The sequence below is a fragment of the Bradysia coprophila genome, unplaced genomic scaffold (assembly GCF_014529535.1).
Source record: "Bradysia coprophila strain Holo2 unplaced genomic scaffold, BU_Bcop_v1 contig_297, whole genome shotgun sequence".
NCBI classification, from domain to species: Eukaryota; Metazoa; Arthropoda; class Insecta; order Diptera; family Sciaridae; genus Bradysia; species Bradysia coprophila.
Genome location: NW_023503555.1, coordinates 5,864,250 through 5,881,035, shown reverse-complemented (window position 1 = coordinate 5,881,035; position 16,786 = coordinate 5,864,250). Strand labels below are relative to the sequence as shown.

The 16,786-nt window shown below is 37.3% G+C and overlaps 2 protein-coding genes and 3 long non-coding RNA genes across 7 annotated transcripts; 1 reads left to right on the top strand and 4 right to left on the bottom strand.

Annotated features, from left to right (window-relative positions):
• Positions 1-4,668: 4,668 nt before the first annotated feature.
• LOC119078477 (chymotrypsin-2-like) lies at positions 4,669-5,875 on the bottom strand. Its single transcript, XM_037186033.1, has 4 exons — positions 5,351-5,875; positions 5,144-5,288; positions 5,010-5,065; positions 4,669-4,942 (listed from the first exon to the last, which is right to left on the bottom strand). Exons 1-4 carry the CDS (start codon positions 5,810-5,812, stop codon positions 4,778-4,780), a joined length of 828 nt encoding a protein of 275 aa, XP_037041928.1. The 5' UTR covers positions 5,813-5,875; the 3' UTR covers positions 4,669-4,777.
• Positions 5,876-9,057: 3,182 nt separating this feature from the next.
• LOC119078490 lies at positions 9,058-9,642 on the bottom strand. Of its 2 annotated transcripts, XR_005088019.1 has the most exons (4): positions 9,557-9,642; positions 9,427-9,488; positions 9,353-9,362; positions 9,058-9,279 (listed from the first exon to the last, which is right to left on the bottom strand). It is a non-coding gene; the product is annotated as an uncharacterized LOC119078490 (long non-coding RNA). The 2 variants fall into 2 exon arrangements; XR_005088018.1 differs by having other exon boundaries at positions 9,058-9,362.
• A 1,332-nt stretch (positions 9,643-10,974) lies between these two features.
• On the bottom strand, positions 10,975-12,800 carry LOC119078475 (mite allergen Eur m 3-like). 2 transcript variants are annotated; one of them, XM_037186030.1, is made up of 4 exons: positions 12,326-12,800; positions 12,118-12,265; positions 11,970-12,047; positions 10,975-11,254 (listed from the first exon to the last, which is right to left on the bottom strand). In XM_037186030.1, exons 1-4 carry the CDS (start codon positions 12,788-12,790, stop codon positions 11,091-11,093), a joined length of 855 nt encoding a protein of 284 aa, XP_037041925.1. In that variant the 5' UTR covers positions 12,791-12,800; the 3' UTR covers positions 10,975-11,090. The 2 variants fall into 2 exon arrangements, with proteins under 2 accessions (XP_037041925.1, XP_037041926.1); XM_037186031.1 differs by having other exon boundaries at positions 10,975-11,257; positions 11,976-12,047.
• Positions 12,801-13,674: 874 nt separating this feature from the next.
• On the bottom strand, positions 13,675-13,974 carry LOC119078491. Its single transcript, XR_005088020.1, has 3 exons — positions 13,922-13,974; positions 13,781-13,852; positions 13,675-13,715 (listed from the first exon to the last, which is right to left on the bottom strand). It is a non-coding gene; the product is annotated as an uncharacterized LOC119078491 (long non-coding RNA).
• Positions 13,975-15,484: 1,510 nt separating this feature from the next.
• Positions 15,485-15,784, top strand: LOC119078493. The gene is made up of 3 exons (XR_005088021.1): positions 15,485-15,537; positions 15,607-15,678; positions 15,744-15,784. It is a non-coding gene; the product is annotated as an uncharacterized LOC119078493 (long non-coding RNA).
• The last annotated feature ends 1,002 nt before the right edge of the window (positions 15,785-16,786 follow it).

The following is a 16,786-nucleotide window of genomic DNA, read 5'->3' as shown; positions in this document are numbered from 1 at the left end:
ACAAATCAGTCTATAAATTTTCTAATACTCAGGAGACACAGTGCTTTCATACCAACAAGAATTGGAATTTTTAGCCTGCGAAGTGCGACTTGTGTGATCGCAAAAGTCGGCGGTTAGTTGCGTTACACGTTTGTGACTTTTCGAAATATTTTCACCAAATAAAAAATGATTTCGGTAATTTTTTTTTAGCCCCGTACGAAGTACGAAGGGGCTTATAGGATTACGATGCCGTGTGTAATTGATGGAATTCGAAGCAGACGGTAAGGGCAAAGTGTTTGCCTATGTTCATAGATGACGAATCCGCAATAAAAATTTGGGCCGTCTGTCCGTCTGTCTGTCACGTCAATATCTTGAGTAAATCAAATCCGATTTCAAAAAATTTTTTTTCCCTGAAAGATAGTCAAAATAGTGAGGCTAAGTTCGAAGATGGGCATATTCGGGTCGGCCCTTCGTGAGTTAGGGCCACCTAAGTGATTTAAGGTCTTTTGGTGATATTTATGGCAAAATAAACGATGGAAATGTAAATGACACGGCAAAATATAGGTATTGTCAATACCAATCCAGGAAAAAAAAAGTTTTTTAAAATCGGGTGAGTGGACCGTGAGTTAGGGCCTTAGAAGTGAAAAGCTACTAGGACCCTATGTGTATTTTACATAGAACTCAAGTAAATTTAATCCGTTTTTCGTAATTTTTGTTTCATTTGGAAGGTAATCGAACGCCGAATAGAAAGTTGTTGAAAAAAAAATTAAATTTGGGTCCTTGGACTAAGGCCACTACTAGGGCCCTATGTATATTTTACATTGAACTCGAGTAAATTTCATTCGTTTTTCGTAATTTTTGTGTCATTTGGAAGGTAATCAAAGGCCGAATAGAATGTTGTTGAAAAAAAAATTAAATTTAGGTCCTCGGACTAAGGCCGCTACTAGGGCCCTATGCGTATTTTACATACAACTGGAGTAAATTTCATCCGTTTTTCGTAATTTTTGTTTCATTTGAAAGATAATCGAACACCGAATAGAATGTTGTTGAAAAAAAAATTAAATTTGGGTCCTTGGACTAAGGCCGCTACTAGGGCCCTATGTGTATTTTACATATAACTCGAGCAAATTTCATCCGTTTTTCGTAATTTTTGTTTCATTTGGAAGGTAATCAAAGGCCGAATAGAATGTTGTTGAAAAAAAAATTAAATTTGGGTCCTCGGACTAAGGCCGCTACTAGGGCCCTATGTGTATTTTACATATAACTCGAGCAAATTTCATCCGTTTTTCGTATTTTTTGTTTCATTTGGAAGGTAATCAAAGGCCGAATAGAATGTAGTTGAAAAAAAATTAAATTTGGATCCTCGGACTGAGGCCGATACTAGGCCCTATGTGTATTTATACTCAATAAATAAAAATTTTAGGGCTATTTGAAATTTTTGTTTTATTTGAAAGTAACGTCGTACGGGGCTTCGTAATTGCGCTATGCGCAATTTCTAAAATGTACACATTACATAATAATTTTACTTTAACTACTTTAACCGGCGCATAGGCTTACGGTCAAAATAGGGTGACAGACGCACTAGGGTCACGTACGCAATAGATATACGGGTTTGTACGGGGCTCAGTCGCAGCAAACGCTCCGACTGTTCTGATGGCTCGTTTCAGCTTTCTTTATCGGATAAAAGTAAAAAACTCGATGAAAGAAATAACTATTTACCAATATCAAAAGTACAGAGGGTTGCTTCAGAATTGTTGGCGCATAAGTTGGATTCATCCACATCACTGTTATACTCTTTACACGTAGTCAATGAAGCTATTTCTGTTGATCCTACTTGTAACATTCTTGAAGGCTCGCTGCTAACGATCTAAAAATTAAAAAATTATTTGAAATAAGCTAAAAGGCCGCGCACGATGCAGGGACAGATCCAGAAAATTTTCTTGTCTGGGCAGTTGAAGTTCAATGTGTCGACCCAGGGAATTTTTAAGGTACAGAAGTAAAAAAGTTTAACCTTTTAATCCAGGAGGTCGCGATGAATACTCATAGGTGCACCTGGCACTTTGTGAATGAGGTAATGACAATAACTAAATTGATTGAAATGACTAAGTACACCACCACTTACTGATTTCGTGCCCCAACCGTAGATTATGCAGTCTTTCCATTCTTCAGGTTTAAACCCTTCATCTTCCAACTGAATTGTTCTAATATATTGAGATTTCTTGACTCTTATGACGGCGAACTCAGATAAAACCAATAAAGCGATATTGTCGTGAACGTTCTTCTGGCCAGTAGGATCTTTGCTAATAATCTTGTCAATGCGTAGGTGTTCTGTGTGAAGAGGATTATCCCGTAAATCGGTTATGTTAGACACAACCTCTATGGACACAACTAAAATATAATCTGACAGCTTGTTCTTCACACAAGAAGATGCGGTCAGTACGAATTTAGGTGTTACAAATACACCACAACACAAATGTTTATGATGGTACTGAATTGAAGCGAGAAACATATGATTCGGTTTGTGATCTTTATCTTCGCCACCAATTATGCTTGAAACAAATGGTATGGACAATACAATAGAAAGAGCAGCAATCTTCATGTTAAGGAATGTTTAGTGATGTGGATGATAGAAATACCGAATTGTGACTCACGTGTTCATTACACAGCGTCGCCAACTACGAAATTAGAGATCAATGTTTCGACGGGAGAGCAGCTCGTTTGGGAGTGGTAAGTAGAATGCAATATAGATACAAATGCAGTCCTGTTCTAATCAGGTCACCTCAGTTATATAGTTTAAGTGGTTTTTTCTGAACTCAGGCATACACCGGTTTAAATTGTTTTGCAACTTCATTCGTTCAATTCGTTCCACATATTCTAAAAACACATTTCTCTTTACGTTTTTAATGTTGAAAGCAACAAGCGTGCGACCAGAGCGAAGCGAGAACCATAATTCGCTCGTGAGATTTTACCTTAACTTTCGCTTCGCCTCCTTTCGGTAAATTTCACAAAATAATTACCATTGTCCCATTGGTATAGGCAATACTCTCTCTAGCAAACAAACTCCCAGCTCTCTGTGTCAAATTCACACCATATTTCTATGTATTCTACAAACACTATTCTACATTTTGACTGACTACGCTGTAATGTACATGTAAATTTCAAAGCCTACTTGATTCTTTCACCACCTTAATAAAAGTAGTTTGGTTGCTAGAGAGGGTATTGGTATAGGCCGAAAGGACACGAGCAATTTTGCATTAACGGCATCGACAATTATGCTGCGTTTTCCATTGTTTAGCCTGTGGTGAATATCGAATTACGATGGAAAACGCAGCATAATTGTCGATCACATCAATGCAAAATTGCTCGTGTGCTTTCGGTCGTGAAGTAAAGTTAACTATCTTCGAAAGGAATTTTAACATCAGGATCCCATCTAGGGAAGAATGGCAAGACGGTAGCCTAAAAATAGAGGGTAAGGTAATATACACAGATGGTTCTCTTATTAAGAAATCGACAGGAGCGGGAGTGTACTGCAATGAACCCGAAACTGAAATATCCATCCCTTTATGACAATACTCATCTATCTTCTTAGCATAGGTAAGAGCTATAATAGAAAGTTGTCACTTCATCACTAGTGATATGACAAACGAAAAAAAAATTAGCAATATGCACAGACAGCCAAAGCGCAATAAAGGACCTTCATCGCTTCACATCAGCTCTAACAGTAGAATGCTTACAAATCCTGAATGTATATCCACAACAAAAAGCATCGATCTCGTTTGGGTACCCGGCCACAGCAACATCGAGGGTAACGAAATCGCAGACAAACTTGCTAAAATAGGAGCAACAAACATATTGGTTGGCCCTGAACCAGTCAGCGGAACGCCACACTCGCATTCCAGAAATATTGTAAACACAATAAGAGTAAACAAGTTTAGAAGCCACTGGCTTATTATTCCCACCTGTCGTCAGGCAAAGAGCTGTATAAGGATCCAGTATAAGAAACTCTAAATTTCTACTGAACGTTAGCCGAACGAGACTAAAAACATTTACTAGCCACGGGACACTTCAGTTTTAATAAGCACTTAACTACAATAGGAAAGCGAACTGATCCAAGCTGTGCCACCACATGGATACAGCTGAGCACTTCCTCTGCGAATGTCCGGCTTTTATAAGAAAAAGAAGGATTCACTTAGGTGGGTACACTATCAGGTATGACCTGATTAAAAACATACATCCAAAGGACATCCTGAACTTCATTGCAAGTACAGGGAGGTTCCAACCAACAGTAAGTGACTAACCCAACGTTACAGCTACCACAATGGGCCCTAACGGTGGCCCCCGTGCGTGTTTTACTCAGTAAAACGGCCGCATTTAATAAAAAAAGATTAACTTTACCTCACGTTTCTCAGTAAAATAGTTTTAAACGCTCATTTTTCCAACGTCATAAATCCTCCAATAATTCAAATATGTATGCGTGTACGATTGCATATGAGAAAATACAATGCATATGCAAGCCTCCGAATATTTCTTATGTTCATACTCGAAGCAGAGCTGTGATAAGACCCTCGTACTAATACTCGAGCAAGCTCTCGTATGCGAACACAGATCTTACATACATCTTTTTAGAAGTAGTGTACTAATATCAAAAACAGAAAGACCGAACCGTGTAAAATTTGAAATTTTGTTATTCCTATGAGATGAAACGAAAGGGCTTGCATAGCTATGAAAGCGTTTAAGCGTTAAGAATTACCAGACTCAGAAAATTTACCAGCTTGGACCAGCTTTAAAACGATTCTTTTCATAAATGCAGCCAAGTCTTCAAAAGCATAATGATGCAGGTACTCATAATGACTGTATGTGGTTTGTGTTGTTTTGATGAATTTTCCTCAATTGTTTTTTCGATCCAGTCCTTGTGCGAATCTACTCGTGTGAATACATCGCCGAGTATTGGACTTTCGCTACACTGTAAATGGAAAACGACTTTTAGAGTTAAATCTCTTCAAAGTAATAGACTTGAAACTCGATATTACCGCATAGTCTTCAGTTGCTATTCCCCACAAGACGTTTGTCGAAGCCAATGGAGTACCTACGTAGGTGGACGTATGGTGTGAGCGTTTTTATTTTATCGCAAGTAGGTGGACAATTCGATGTAAGAAAAGTGTACCTGCATCAAAATTACAACAACTTGCAGTGGAGGAGTGGGTACAGATGTTAGATTCATCCACGTCACGGTTGTGGTTTTTGCATGACTTAAAATCTTCAATGGAAGTCCATGCTTCTTGTAAAATATTTGTGGGTTTGTGTAAATGCTAAGAAAGCGCGAAAAGCAGAAAATTTGAACACAAGTTGACTAATCAAAAGGATCACTTACATCCGTCTGGCCCCAACCGAAGATTTTGCATTGAGCTCCATTTGTCGCTATCTCCGTATCTAACGAAATCCTAATTATCCGCACTCTATCCATGTGAATATCTACAATTTTGTCTTTCAGATGCAATAATGCGATATTGTTTCGCACTAGCTTCTGTCCAGTGGGATCTTTAAAAAAAACTTTGTCAAAATTCATCATTACTCCTTCTTGGCTGTTGTCCAATTTTATTGAACCAACGTGACCAAAAAAATCGTTTAAATTTTTGTCTTTCACGCATGAGGCTGCTGTTAGTACAAATTTCCAATCAATCAATGAACCGCCACAAAAATGTCTGTAGCCATCGTAATGCCTTAGTGAGACGACAAAGTTCGATTCGTCAGTGTTCTTTTGTACATCTTTACCACCAATTACACAGAGAGCGTAAGGTAGATAAAATGCAAAGCATAGCAACGGAATTTTCATTTTGTGAATGAGATGTTGTCAATAAAAGGCTGTAGTGGAACTAAATTGTTACATTTAAAAATCAATTTGGGCACGCCAACTAAGCCTTACGCAAGTGTCGCTTGCTCCCTAAGTTTTTTACAAAAGAATTACACTCGCGGAATTTTGAAAACCGACACATTTTATGTTTCTGTGTTTTACTTGAGTTTCTGATTTCTCCATATAAAAATACATGCAAAATTCACAAAAAACCAGTAAAACACAAAACAGAAAATGTGTCGGCTTTCAAAATTCCGCGAGTGTATACCAGCAATATTTGATTGAGTCATCGCCAAATGAAAAGGTAACGGTCAAAAATGACGTGTGCTTTTTTTCAGCATTGCACCACTGAAAAAACGGACTTACTTCATTTTTGAACGTTACCATTAAGAAATTTTAAGTCTAAAAATTTCAAAAATTTAGTATGAGAGTATTGAAAACGAGGAAACATGTGCGTATTTATGCAACAAGTTGCGAAAAGAGGTTGATGTGATAGATAGGTTATAGATCAAGTCCGAGTAACTGTAAATCCGAACACTGACAGCTGCACCGTCATCCATAGAGAATCCTAACCTCAACTCGGTGAAAACGATCTACGGATCTACAAAAACGTTTAATTTAATAGATTTCCAATGTATAAAAGGTGAAATTATGATTGTTTCTCTAATGGCGTAAGTTTGTTTCTATTTTCAAACATGAGCAAAGTGCCTGCTCATTTTCACTGCACATACGTTGAGGTTAGGGTTCTCCTGTGGATGATTTTTGACATTTCGAATAACCTTGGACTTGATCTATTCGACTGACGACTTTCATTTTTTTTTTTGATAGGACGTACTTATAACCTTAAAATTTTTAGTTACACAAATTTTTAATAAAAACGAAATTCTCATTTGACACCATATTGCACTTACAATTGCGGCATCTACATTCAAATAACCAAAACTAAGTTGAAAAATGACGATGCAGATGAAAAATGAAAGGAACTTCTTTCCCCACCCATTGTATCTTATTCTAATCTGTATTTTCAGAACCTAGCAATATTACACCTTTCCGGCCCAACAAAAATAATAAATCTAGTCCTTCGTACGAGGCAAAAAAGTACTGCTACCTTTGATACATACAGCCGACATCAGCGAAATTTGGATAGTAATTTACTACTTGGTTCGTAGAGCATTGTATGGTATTTTTGAACTACATATTGGGGACCAGTAATCCCATCGATTAATCCATTAATTTTCTCTCAAGCCGAAACATGTTTTTACTTAATAACTTCAACGAAGTTTCGTGAAGCTCCTTGCATGGAGATCATTTATCGAGACTCGAGAGGTTACATTACATTATTACTCTCACATAAGAATAATTCCGTCAATATTCTATAAGAGATTGTCTCCATCTGTCAGTTTGCCGTTGTCAATAATCTTCAATAAATCGATCCGAGAGGGCTCGTTTCCGGTTGTCTGGAAAATTAGTAACGTGACACCTGTATATAAGCAGGAAAACGGTCAGATGTGTGTAATTACCGGCCGATAAGTATACTGGCAGCTGCGTCAAAGGTTTTCGAGAGAATTGTCTTTAATAGAGTTTACCAACATGTGAAATAATATCTTACACCTGCGCAGCATGGCTTCGTGTCAGGTAAATCGACTCACGAATCTGCTAGAGTTCGCTACTCAAATCACTGACTTGATTTTGGACGGTGGACAGTTGGACGTCATATTTACCGATTTCTCGGAAGCTCCTTAGAATTGTAACACATACTGGAGCTACGCGGTGTACTTAGTTTAAGTAACTATGTTTACAAATAAATGAAATTGAAATTCTCTGAAGCCTTTGATCAAGCCTCTCATGGGTTGTTGCTTCTCAAGCTGCAAAACTTTGGAATTAAGTCAATTACGTTGCGGTGGTTCCGCTCATTACTTTTGGAAAGAACCCAATATGTCGTGATTGGAGGGGGCAAATCGGATTGTATTACTCCGACGTCCGGAGTCCCACAAGGATCGATACTAGGTCCTCTCTTGTTTTGACTATTTAATATTCAAAATAATTACGGGCTGTCAACTTTCCCTGGACTTGACTTAAATAGTCGTGGAATACCTCCAAATAAATTTCTAAAAATCTAGAATTCAGTTTTGGATTTTTAGAAATTTATGTGGAGGCATTCCTCGACTATTTAAGTAAAGTGTAAGGTGCCGAAAGTTGGCGACCCGCAATTAATTTCAATGTGTTGAAACAAAAAATGTCCCAGCGAGACTGTACGGTGGTATTTTTTTGTCTTATGGCCAGAAAATTTGAAAAACTGGTTTTTATTTACACGGTAATTCAGAGTGAAGAGCCGACCTCCTATATTTTTAATTCGGCTAAAGCCTCGGCTTGGGGTGTAGATGACGTTGTAGAGCACTAAATACACTAAAGCTCTACATCGTCATCTACACTCCAAGCCGAGGCTTTAGCCGGCTTAAAAAAATAGGTCGGCTCTCCACTCTGCGGTAATTAGTCGTTTTCTGGCCGTAAGACAACAATAGTTATTGTGTATCTGTCATAGTCCAGTCAAAGTCCAGGTAGCTCTCAATCGGTAGAGCGTAGGACTCATACCCAAGAGGTCCCGGGTTCGACTCCCGGTGCAACAATGCTTAATGCCGTAAGAAAGTCGCAAATTTCAAGAAGTCCAATATTCGATTTCTTCGCACGTAATGTCAATGTATCATTTGAAAGGTAATTGTATGTGCCTTTGGGCCAAATAGGTTTTTATGTGGTTTGGATGCATATGCGATGAAATAGAATTTGAAATGTTTAAGTGCCCATATTTCATCACATATGCATCCAAACCCCATAAGTCCCTATTTGGCCTGAAAGCACAAAAAATTACCTTTCAAATGATACCCCACACGACCATGTACGTTTTGTGTACCTCGAGAAATTTCTGTAAGAACAGTGTAAGTCTTCGGTTGAAAACTTCAACTGCACATATTTCAGTGTGGATGAATTTTAAAAGCATTTGGCTCAATAGTACATGTGATTACCTTTCTAAAAAATTCCAATAGAAAATGTGTCCGATTTCGGTAGGCTGTTTTTCAAAAGAATCCCTCCTGAGGGTACAAACCCTGAACCCGAAATCTTCAAAACATATATTTCTCGAATACCAAAGGTTAAAACAATACGACTGGGAGTAAATTGCTTGCCTTTGCAAACCAGGTTTTTACAAGAAAACTCGAGGGAGGTGTTCAAAAAATCTCGAAAGAGTATGTGTTCAAAGAACGTTTTTACTGAAAATTTGGACTTCATATGCCACACCTTATCCGTTAATGAATTACGTCCAATTATCCAAAGTACAATAATTGCTGTTCCCATTATGATTGCCTGTTGTTTGTGACGTGTTGACGAATTTTTATCAATTGTTCTGAGAATCCAGTCCATGTGGTAGTCTACTCGGGTAAATACATCGGAGGATTCTATGGAAAAGGCAAGACAAATTCAAGTTTAATTAAAAGTACGGATTGTCCATTCGACTCTACGTCGACATACTGCCTGCACACTGAAATTGGAAAACGATGGAAATCTTTTAACGGTTAAATATCAGACTGAGACATTAAGATTACCGCATATTCATCAGTCGCTATTCCCCATAAGTACTCTCCTCGTATAGAAATCAATGGGTCACCTAGTCAAGCAGACACACCAAATTTTTCAACACGTAGATGTGAAAAATTCGACAAAAGAAATATTTACCAATATCGAAAGTACAGAGGGTTGCTTTAGAATTGTTGGCGCATAAGTTGGATTCATCCACATCACTGTTATACTCTGTACGTACATGCATTCAATGAAGCTATTTCTGTTGATCCTCTTTGTAAAATTCTTGAAGGCGTGCTGCTAACGATCTGAGAATTACAAAATAATTTTAAATAAGCAAAAACACCGGGCACAGCGCAGCGGCGGATCCAGAGAATTTCTGACTTTATCGGTTGAAATTTAAAAATGTGTCCGCCTGTTTTTAAGTTACAAAAAAAAATAAAGTTTTAGCCCGAGTGGTTGCGATGATCGCTCATAGGTGGATCTGCGACTGGCAATTCGTGGGTGAAGGAATGACAATAACTAAATTGATTGAAAGGACTAAGTACACTACCATCACTTACTGATTTCGTGCCCCAACCGTAGATTATGCATTCTTCCCCTACTTCAGGTTTAAAATCTTCATCTGGCAATCGAATTGGGTTAATATATATGGATTGCTTGACTCTCATGACGTCGTACTCAGATAAAACCAATAAAGCAATATTGTCGTCCACGTTCTTCTGGCCAGTAGGATCTTTGCTAATAATCTTGTCAATACGTAGGTGTTCTACGTGATAATCCTCTAAGTCGGTTATGTTAGCCACAACTAAAATATGATCTGACACCTTGTCCTTCACACAAGAAGATGCAGTCAGTACGAATTTTGATGTAACAAATACACCACAACACAAATGTTGACGATGACACCGAATTGAAGCGACGAACATATGATCCGGTTGATGGTCTTTATCTTTGCCGCCAATTATGCTTGAAACAAATGGTATGGACAATACAATACAAAGAGCAGCAATCTTCATGTTAAGGAATGTTTAGTGATGTGGATGATAGAAATGCCGAATTGTGACTCCCGTGTTCATTATACAGCGTCGCCAACTACGAAATTAGAGATAAATGTTTCGATGGTAGAGCAGCTCGTTTGGGAATGGTTTTTTTATTAATCGTATGGTTTTTAAATTTCACATATCTGATCCAAGCTCTTAATTTCTAGTTTACAATCTTATGTCTAAGTGTATTTCATTCTCCTTGATCCGCTGATATGTACGATGTACGAAAGGTGTTAATGGTGTTAATGATTCAGATGAGGCATTCTATAATATGAAGCTATAAAAATTTAATCAACAAAAGGAGCGGTGTTAGCCGTTAGATAACAAAAGGCGCCGCAAGGTTTTTTATGACAACACCATGACAGGAGTTTCCATAGCAACCCATCACAACAACAATAATTTCAAGACACAACTCGAGTAGATTTATCGCTTGTCCAGACTTATGATTCCTCGGTAGTTATAACACAACGAAAGCTTTGAATCTTCTAGAGATAGGAAATCTCCAGAACCAATACTTTTAATGTTGGAAATTTCCTTTTCTGTACAACATGAGACTAGACAGTATGATTTTTGGCAGGTTAAACCTTCAAATAGCATTATCCAATGTTAAACTGTGAATTTGGACCATTGTCGCAGTTTTCACATTATGGACTGGCCCAAATAATCGAAACTATAATGATCCCTATTCCCGTTATGATGTCGTTTGATTTAGGATGCGATGTTGACGATGAGACTTTCTTATTTGTTTCAATTGTTTTCCAAATCCAGTGCTTGTGTGAGTTAACTCGTGTATAAACATCGTAATAATCTGGAAACAAACTGAAATTAAGGGGCAGTTCTTATATTACGTAACGCAAGACGTCCTTCCCCCAAAACGTATGAGACTTTCCAAAAACAAATAAAAATGTATGGACCGTCACACTAGCCTCACACCACCCGCATATGTTATGTAATTTACACGCTTCATGATGCGAAAACAGACGAAATCACGCGCCGAAAGTTATCGGAAACCATAGTTTTTAGTTCTCTCTGAGCAGACCTTGTAAACAGGTCTAGGGATATAGATGATGTTTTACTCGCATGCGACCTGTTTTGAATTGATGTATACGAAGGCGGAGCTAACTCTCTTACTTTCTTCTGCTCTTTTTGTTTTTTCTGTTCTTCGTATCAAAAGACGTGTAAAATTTTGTTCATCATATGGAGAGAACACACTCAATCACAGTATGCGTGTGAATCCGTATGCCGAGAGAATTATTTTTGCATACGTATGTACAACTATGTATGTCGACTTCGTCTCGACGAAATATACATACTTATGCAAAATAATTCTCTCGGCATACGGATTCACACGCATACTGTAATTTCGTGGCTTCTCTCCTTATGATAAAAATAACTATTACGAATGAGAGACTAAATTAAAGAGGTAATTTTCTAAAATATTATTCGTGATAACTTACTCATACTGTTACACTGAAATTGTAGAAGAAAAGAAATGTAGTGAGACGTTTTAAACGCAGTAAGACTGGACCGCAATATTACCTTGAAGTGTTCAGTTGCTATTCCCAACAAGTAGTTACCCGATTCGGAAATCAATGGAGCACCTACGTCCGTAGACACACATATAACGATAAAGCTTGTTTAATAACAAATAAATGAGAATTCAATCAATACCAGCATCAAAATTACAAAGGGACGCCATATAATTTTGGGCGCATAGGTTAGACTCATCGACATCTTCAAGGAGAAGATTGCAGGCATCCCAAGGTTTCACTTGAGTCGGACCTACTTGTAAAATATCGGTTGGGACTTTATCTCCGTCCTAAGAATTAAAAATTTGTCTCACACAACTTTCATTAAATTTACTAAACCGAGCACTCACTTCCTTTTGGCCCCAACCGTACATTTTACAATTTTTTCCTTCTGCCACGTTATCTTCACCGTCCGACGCCAGCTCTATTTTATGCACTTTATGTACCTCAAATTTAGGTATATTCGTCTCTATACGCAACAATGCGATATTGTTTCGTACTTTGTTCCGTCCAGAAGGATTCATACTAAAAACTTTGTCAATTTTCAATTGCAGCTGTTCGTTCTTGTTGCTCAATTTTTTTGTGCCAGCCACAATCCAAAAATCTTGTGGCTGTCTGTCTTCCACGCATGAGGCTGCAGTAAGAACGAAATCCAATGTAACAAAAACACCACCACAAAAATGTTTGCCTTCTTGATTATATGTCTGAAGTGAGACGATGAACCTTGTGTCCTCATCAGCTTGGACATCTTCACCATTCATTAGACATAATGTACATGGTATGGAATATGCGAAACAGAGAAGTGTTAGCTTCATTAGTTTGACAGTGACCATTTAAATAAAAAAAAATGTAAGAATCAAATCAAGTTTGATGTTCAGTTGAGCGTCGCTAACTAAGTCATTCATTTTTAAATACAGAAGTCTGTGCCGAGTGCATCTGGCAGTGTGGAGGCTAGAAAATGTCCTATACGTAGGGAAATCTTCTGACATCCTGAATAATAATTTAGGTCTACCCCAACGCACTACCAGAACAGGGACAAGGACACATTTTTTTTAACTATCAAAAAGCCTCTTATTCTGGTCCCCGCAGTAGTATGTACCAACATAAAAAACTAAATTTATATGAAAAATTCTGAGAGCAGGTATTTAACTCACGTTTTTAATTAATAAATAGATGAGTTTTACCGCTTAAATCAATGCTGCAATGACTCATTTCCCAGGTACTTAGGGAGTAAAAAATATTATCGGTTCGATTCAGAGAGATGATCAAAGATCTGTTAAAATTATATCTGTCACGTTGCGATGATACGCTCTATACAGTAACGAATAGATGTCGAAATTTTCGCCATATTCCTGAATGTCGTTTCCTGTTTCCGAAATTTTCAGACCTAGCGTTTCTGTCCTCAATATCTAAGAAATTTTTATTTATAATTTTGAAACCTATTGTGGTTGTCTAGAGATGCCAAATCAGTGAAAAAAAAATGTCCGTCTGTCTGTCTGTCTGTCCGTTCTCTAACTTGAGTAAAACACATCCGATTTCTAAAATTCTTTTTTTCCTCGTTTGGTAATGTCAAAAGACAGGCTAAGTTCGAAGATGGGTGATTTCAGATCGACCTCTCCGGAGCTGGGGCCCAATAAGTGCCTAAGTATTAATCAGGTTGTCGGATTAGCTCAATAAAGACAAAATTTTTAACTTATTATGCCAATATATTTCGTCTTCCAATTGAAGACATCATCAGGGCTGTAACAAAACAATTCATCATAAATAACTTAAGTCATACAACATTCAAGGGAGAACAGTGTTACCTATATATCTCTTACATTCACATTAACATTGAAAAAATATAGCCCACAACAAAAGCTCTGTGTACGTTCTGCCTGTACGAACATTAAAAAGCATTAGAAAATGCGACTTGAAATTACATTCTAATCACAAAATCACCTTACAAAAACATACACTTCGTCAAAAATCAATCAGAAAAATAATTTCAAAAACTTCTATCACTACTGCAATCTATTTGAATACAGAAAGAACAACTTCCTAGAAAAAGTATTGACATCCGTTACATAATAAGCACACGGCTAAACTAACTTCATTGGTCTACATATAGCGCGACAATTCAAATGATGTTATTGTACGCTGTTGACAGGAAAATTGATTCTTTTTGTTTGTTGATACAATTCGGATTCTTCCTAATATGTACCATTTCTAAAACGCACCGTTTCTTCTTATTGTATTCGAAATCGAGGATTTCTACATCGTCCCACTTTGGTTCATGATTTAGTGTAACAGCATGTTCAGTAATAGCGCTATGATCGACGTTCTTGATCTTCGCGTTGTATTTATGCTGGTACATCCTCTTTTTCAATTTCTGTTTCGTTTGGCCAATATATATTTCACCACAAGAGCAAGTGACCTTGTAAATCACATTAGACTGTTCCATCTTAACGGTCTTGTCCTTCAGTCTACTGAAACAAAATTTCTTGACGTTGTTGTCCCCTTTTCCAATGACAGAGAACCGTTCTTTGCAAATAGACTTCAAACTTTCGAACAAACCTCTGGTATATGGAATAGCTACAGTTGGCTTATCGTGTTGTAGTCCATGAACAGGAAGTTGATTATCACTTGATCGGGTGTCTTTTTCAGCAACTTTCAATTTAGTTTTCCTTATAATGTCTTCTGTCAACGTGCTAGGATATCCATTAGACTGCAATGTGTTCCTTAACAACTGGAAATTTTGCTCGTGAAATTCTGGATCGGATAACACCAAAATCTTCTCAGTCAATAGTGCTATTGTGTTTTTCTTATAGGCCAATGGAACGTTGACAGAAGACATTATAAGGAAAACTAAATTGAAAGTTGCTGAAAAAGACACCCGATCAAGTGATAATCAACTTCCTGTTCATGGACTACAACACGATAAGCCAACTGTAGCTATTCCATATACCAGAGGTTTGTTCGAAAGTTTGAAGTCTATTTGCAAAGAACGGTTCTCTGTCATTGGAAAAGGGGACAACAACGTCAAGAAATTTTGTTTCAGTAGACTGAAGGACAAGACCGGTAAGATGGAACAGTCTAATGTGATTTACAAGGTCACTTGCTCTTGTGGTGAAATATATATTGGCCAAACGAAACAGAAATTGAAAAAGAGGATGTACCAGCATAAATACAACGCGAAGATCAAGAACGTCGATCATAGCGCTATTACTGAACATGCTGTTACACTAAATCATGAACCAAAGTGGGACGATGTAGAAATCCTCGATTTCGAATACAATAAGAAGAAACGGTGCGTTTTAGAAATGGTACATATTAGGAAGAATCCGAATTGTATCAACAAACAAAAAGAATCAATTTTCCTGTCAACAGCGTACAATAACATCATTTGAATTGTCGCGCTATATGTAGACCAATGAAGTTAGTTTAGCCGTGTGCTTATTATGTACCGGATGTCAATACTTTTTCTAGGAAGTTGTTCTTTCTGTATTCAAATAGATTGCAGTAGTGATAGAAGTTTTTGAAATTATTTTTCTGATTGATTTTTGACGAAGTGTATGTTTTTGTAAGGTGATTTTGTGATTAGAATGTAATTTCAAGTCGCATTTGCTAATGCTTTTTAATGTTCGTACAGGCAGAACGTACACAGAGCTTTTGTTGTGGGCTATATTTTTTCAATGTTAATGTGAATGTAAGAGATATATAGGTAACACTGTTCTCCCTTGAATGTTGTATGACTTAAGTTATTTATGATGAATTGTTTTGTTACAGCCCTGATGATGTCTTCAATTGGAAGACGAAATATATTGGCATAATAAGTTAAAAATTTTGTCTTTATTGAGCTAATCCGACAACCTGATTAATTATTAGATCAGCTCATAAAATATTGAAGTGCCTAAGTGTTTTTCGACGATATCTCCAGACATTTAAGCACTACACTTGTCAGTGATACGAATAAAAGGTATTTACAATACCGATCGACAAAAAAAAAGTTTATGGAAATCGGATGACCGACTCATGAGTTAGACCCCTTGGTGTGAAACAGGCACAGGGCGGCAAGCAGTTTTAGCTTGTAGGTCGGCCACATTTGAACATATGTCGTTTTAGCTTTATTAGATAGGTATTGACCGTACCAATCAGGGAAAAAAAGTTTATGAAATTATGTTCTCCTGAGCGTGAGCTAGGTCTCTTGGAGTGAGCTCTTATCTGGCTACTCGGCCGTACAGTGAACGTGGAGTATTTTGTCAATATCTCGAGTAAATTTTGACCGAATTTCATGATTTTTTTTTGTTTGAAAGGTATTAACGAATGTAAAGCGTCGGTACTATTTCCGGTCTCCTAACAAAATGGCTGCCGGCGGCAATATTGGATTTTATTAAAAGTGATATATCTTGGGAAAAATGGTACTCAGAGAGTTTCTGTTAACATGGAAATAATTTGTTATGTGTGTGGGGTTTCAGGGATTCCATATACGGACATCTATATATATCTATATACAGCTATATTGAGCTATATACAGGCATATAGAGCTATATAATAGCATATATTTATCTGTGAAATGTTTATTTATAGTGAAATATAGTTAAATACAGCGGTATATAGCTGTTTAAATAGGAATTTATGAAAGTTGACTTCGTACGGGACTGTCTATATTGCCTCCGGCAATTTAGTTGTATATGATAACAAGGCAAAGAGTGGATAATGTAAGTGATTTTAAAGGGAGAATAGTTTTTCAGCAGAGAAGAAAATGAAGTAAGAGAAATGAAGAGTTTCACATTAAAGGCTTTTGATACGAATAGGTGTTTCGTACGGGT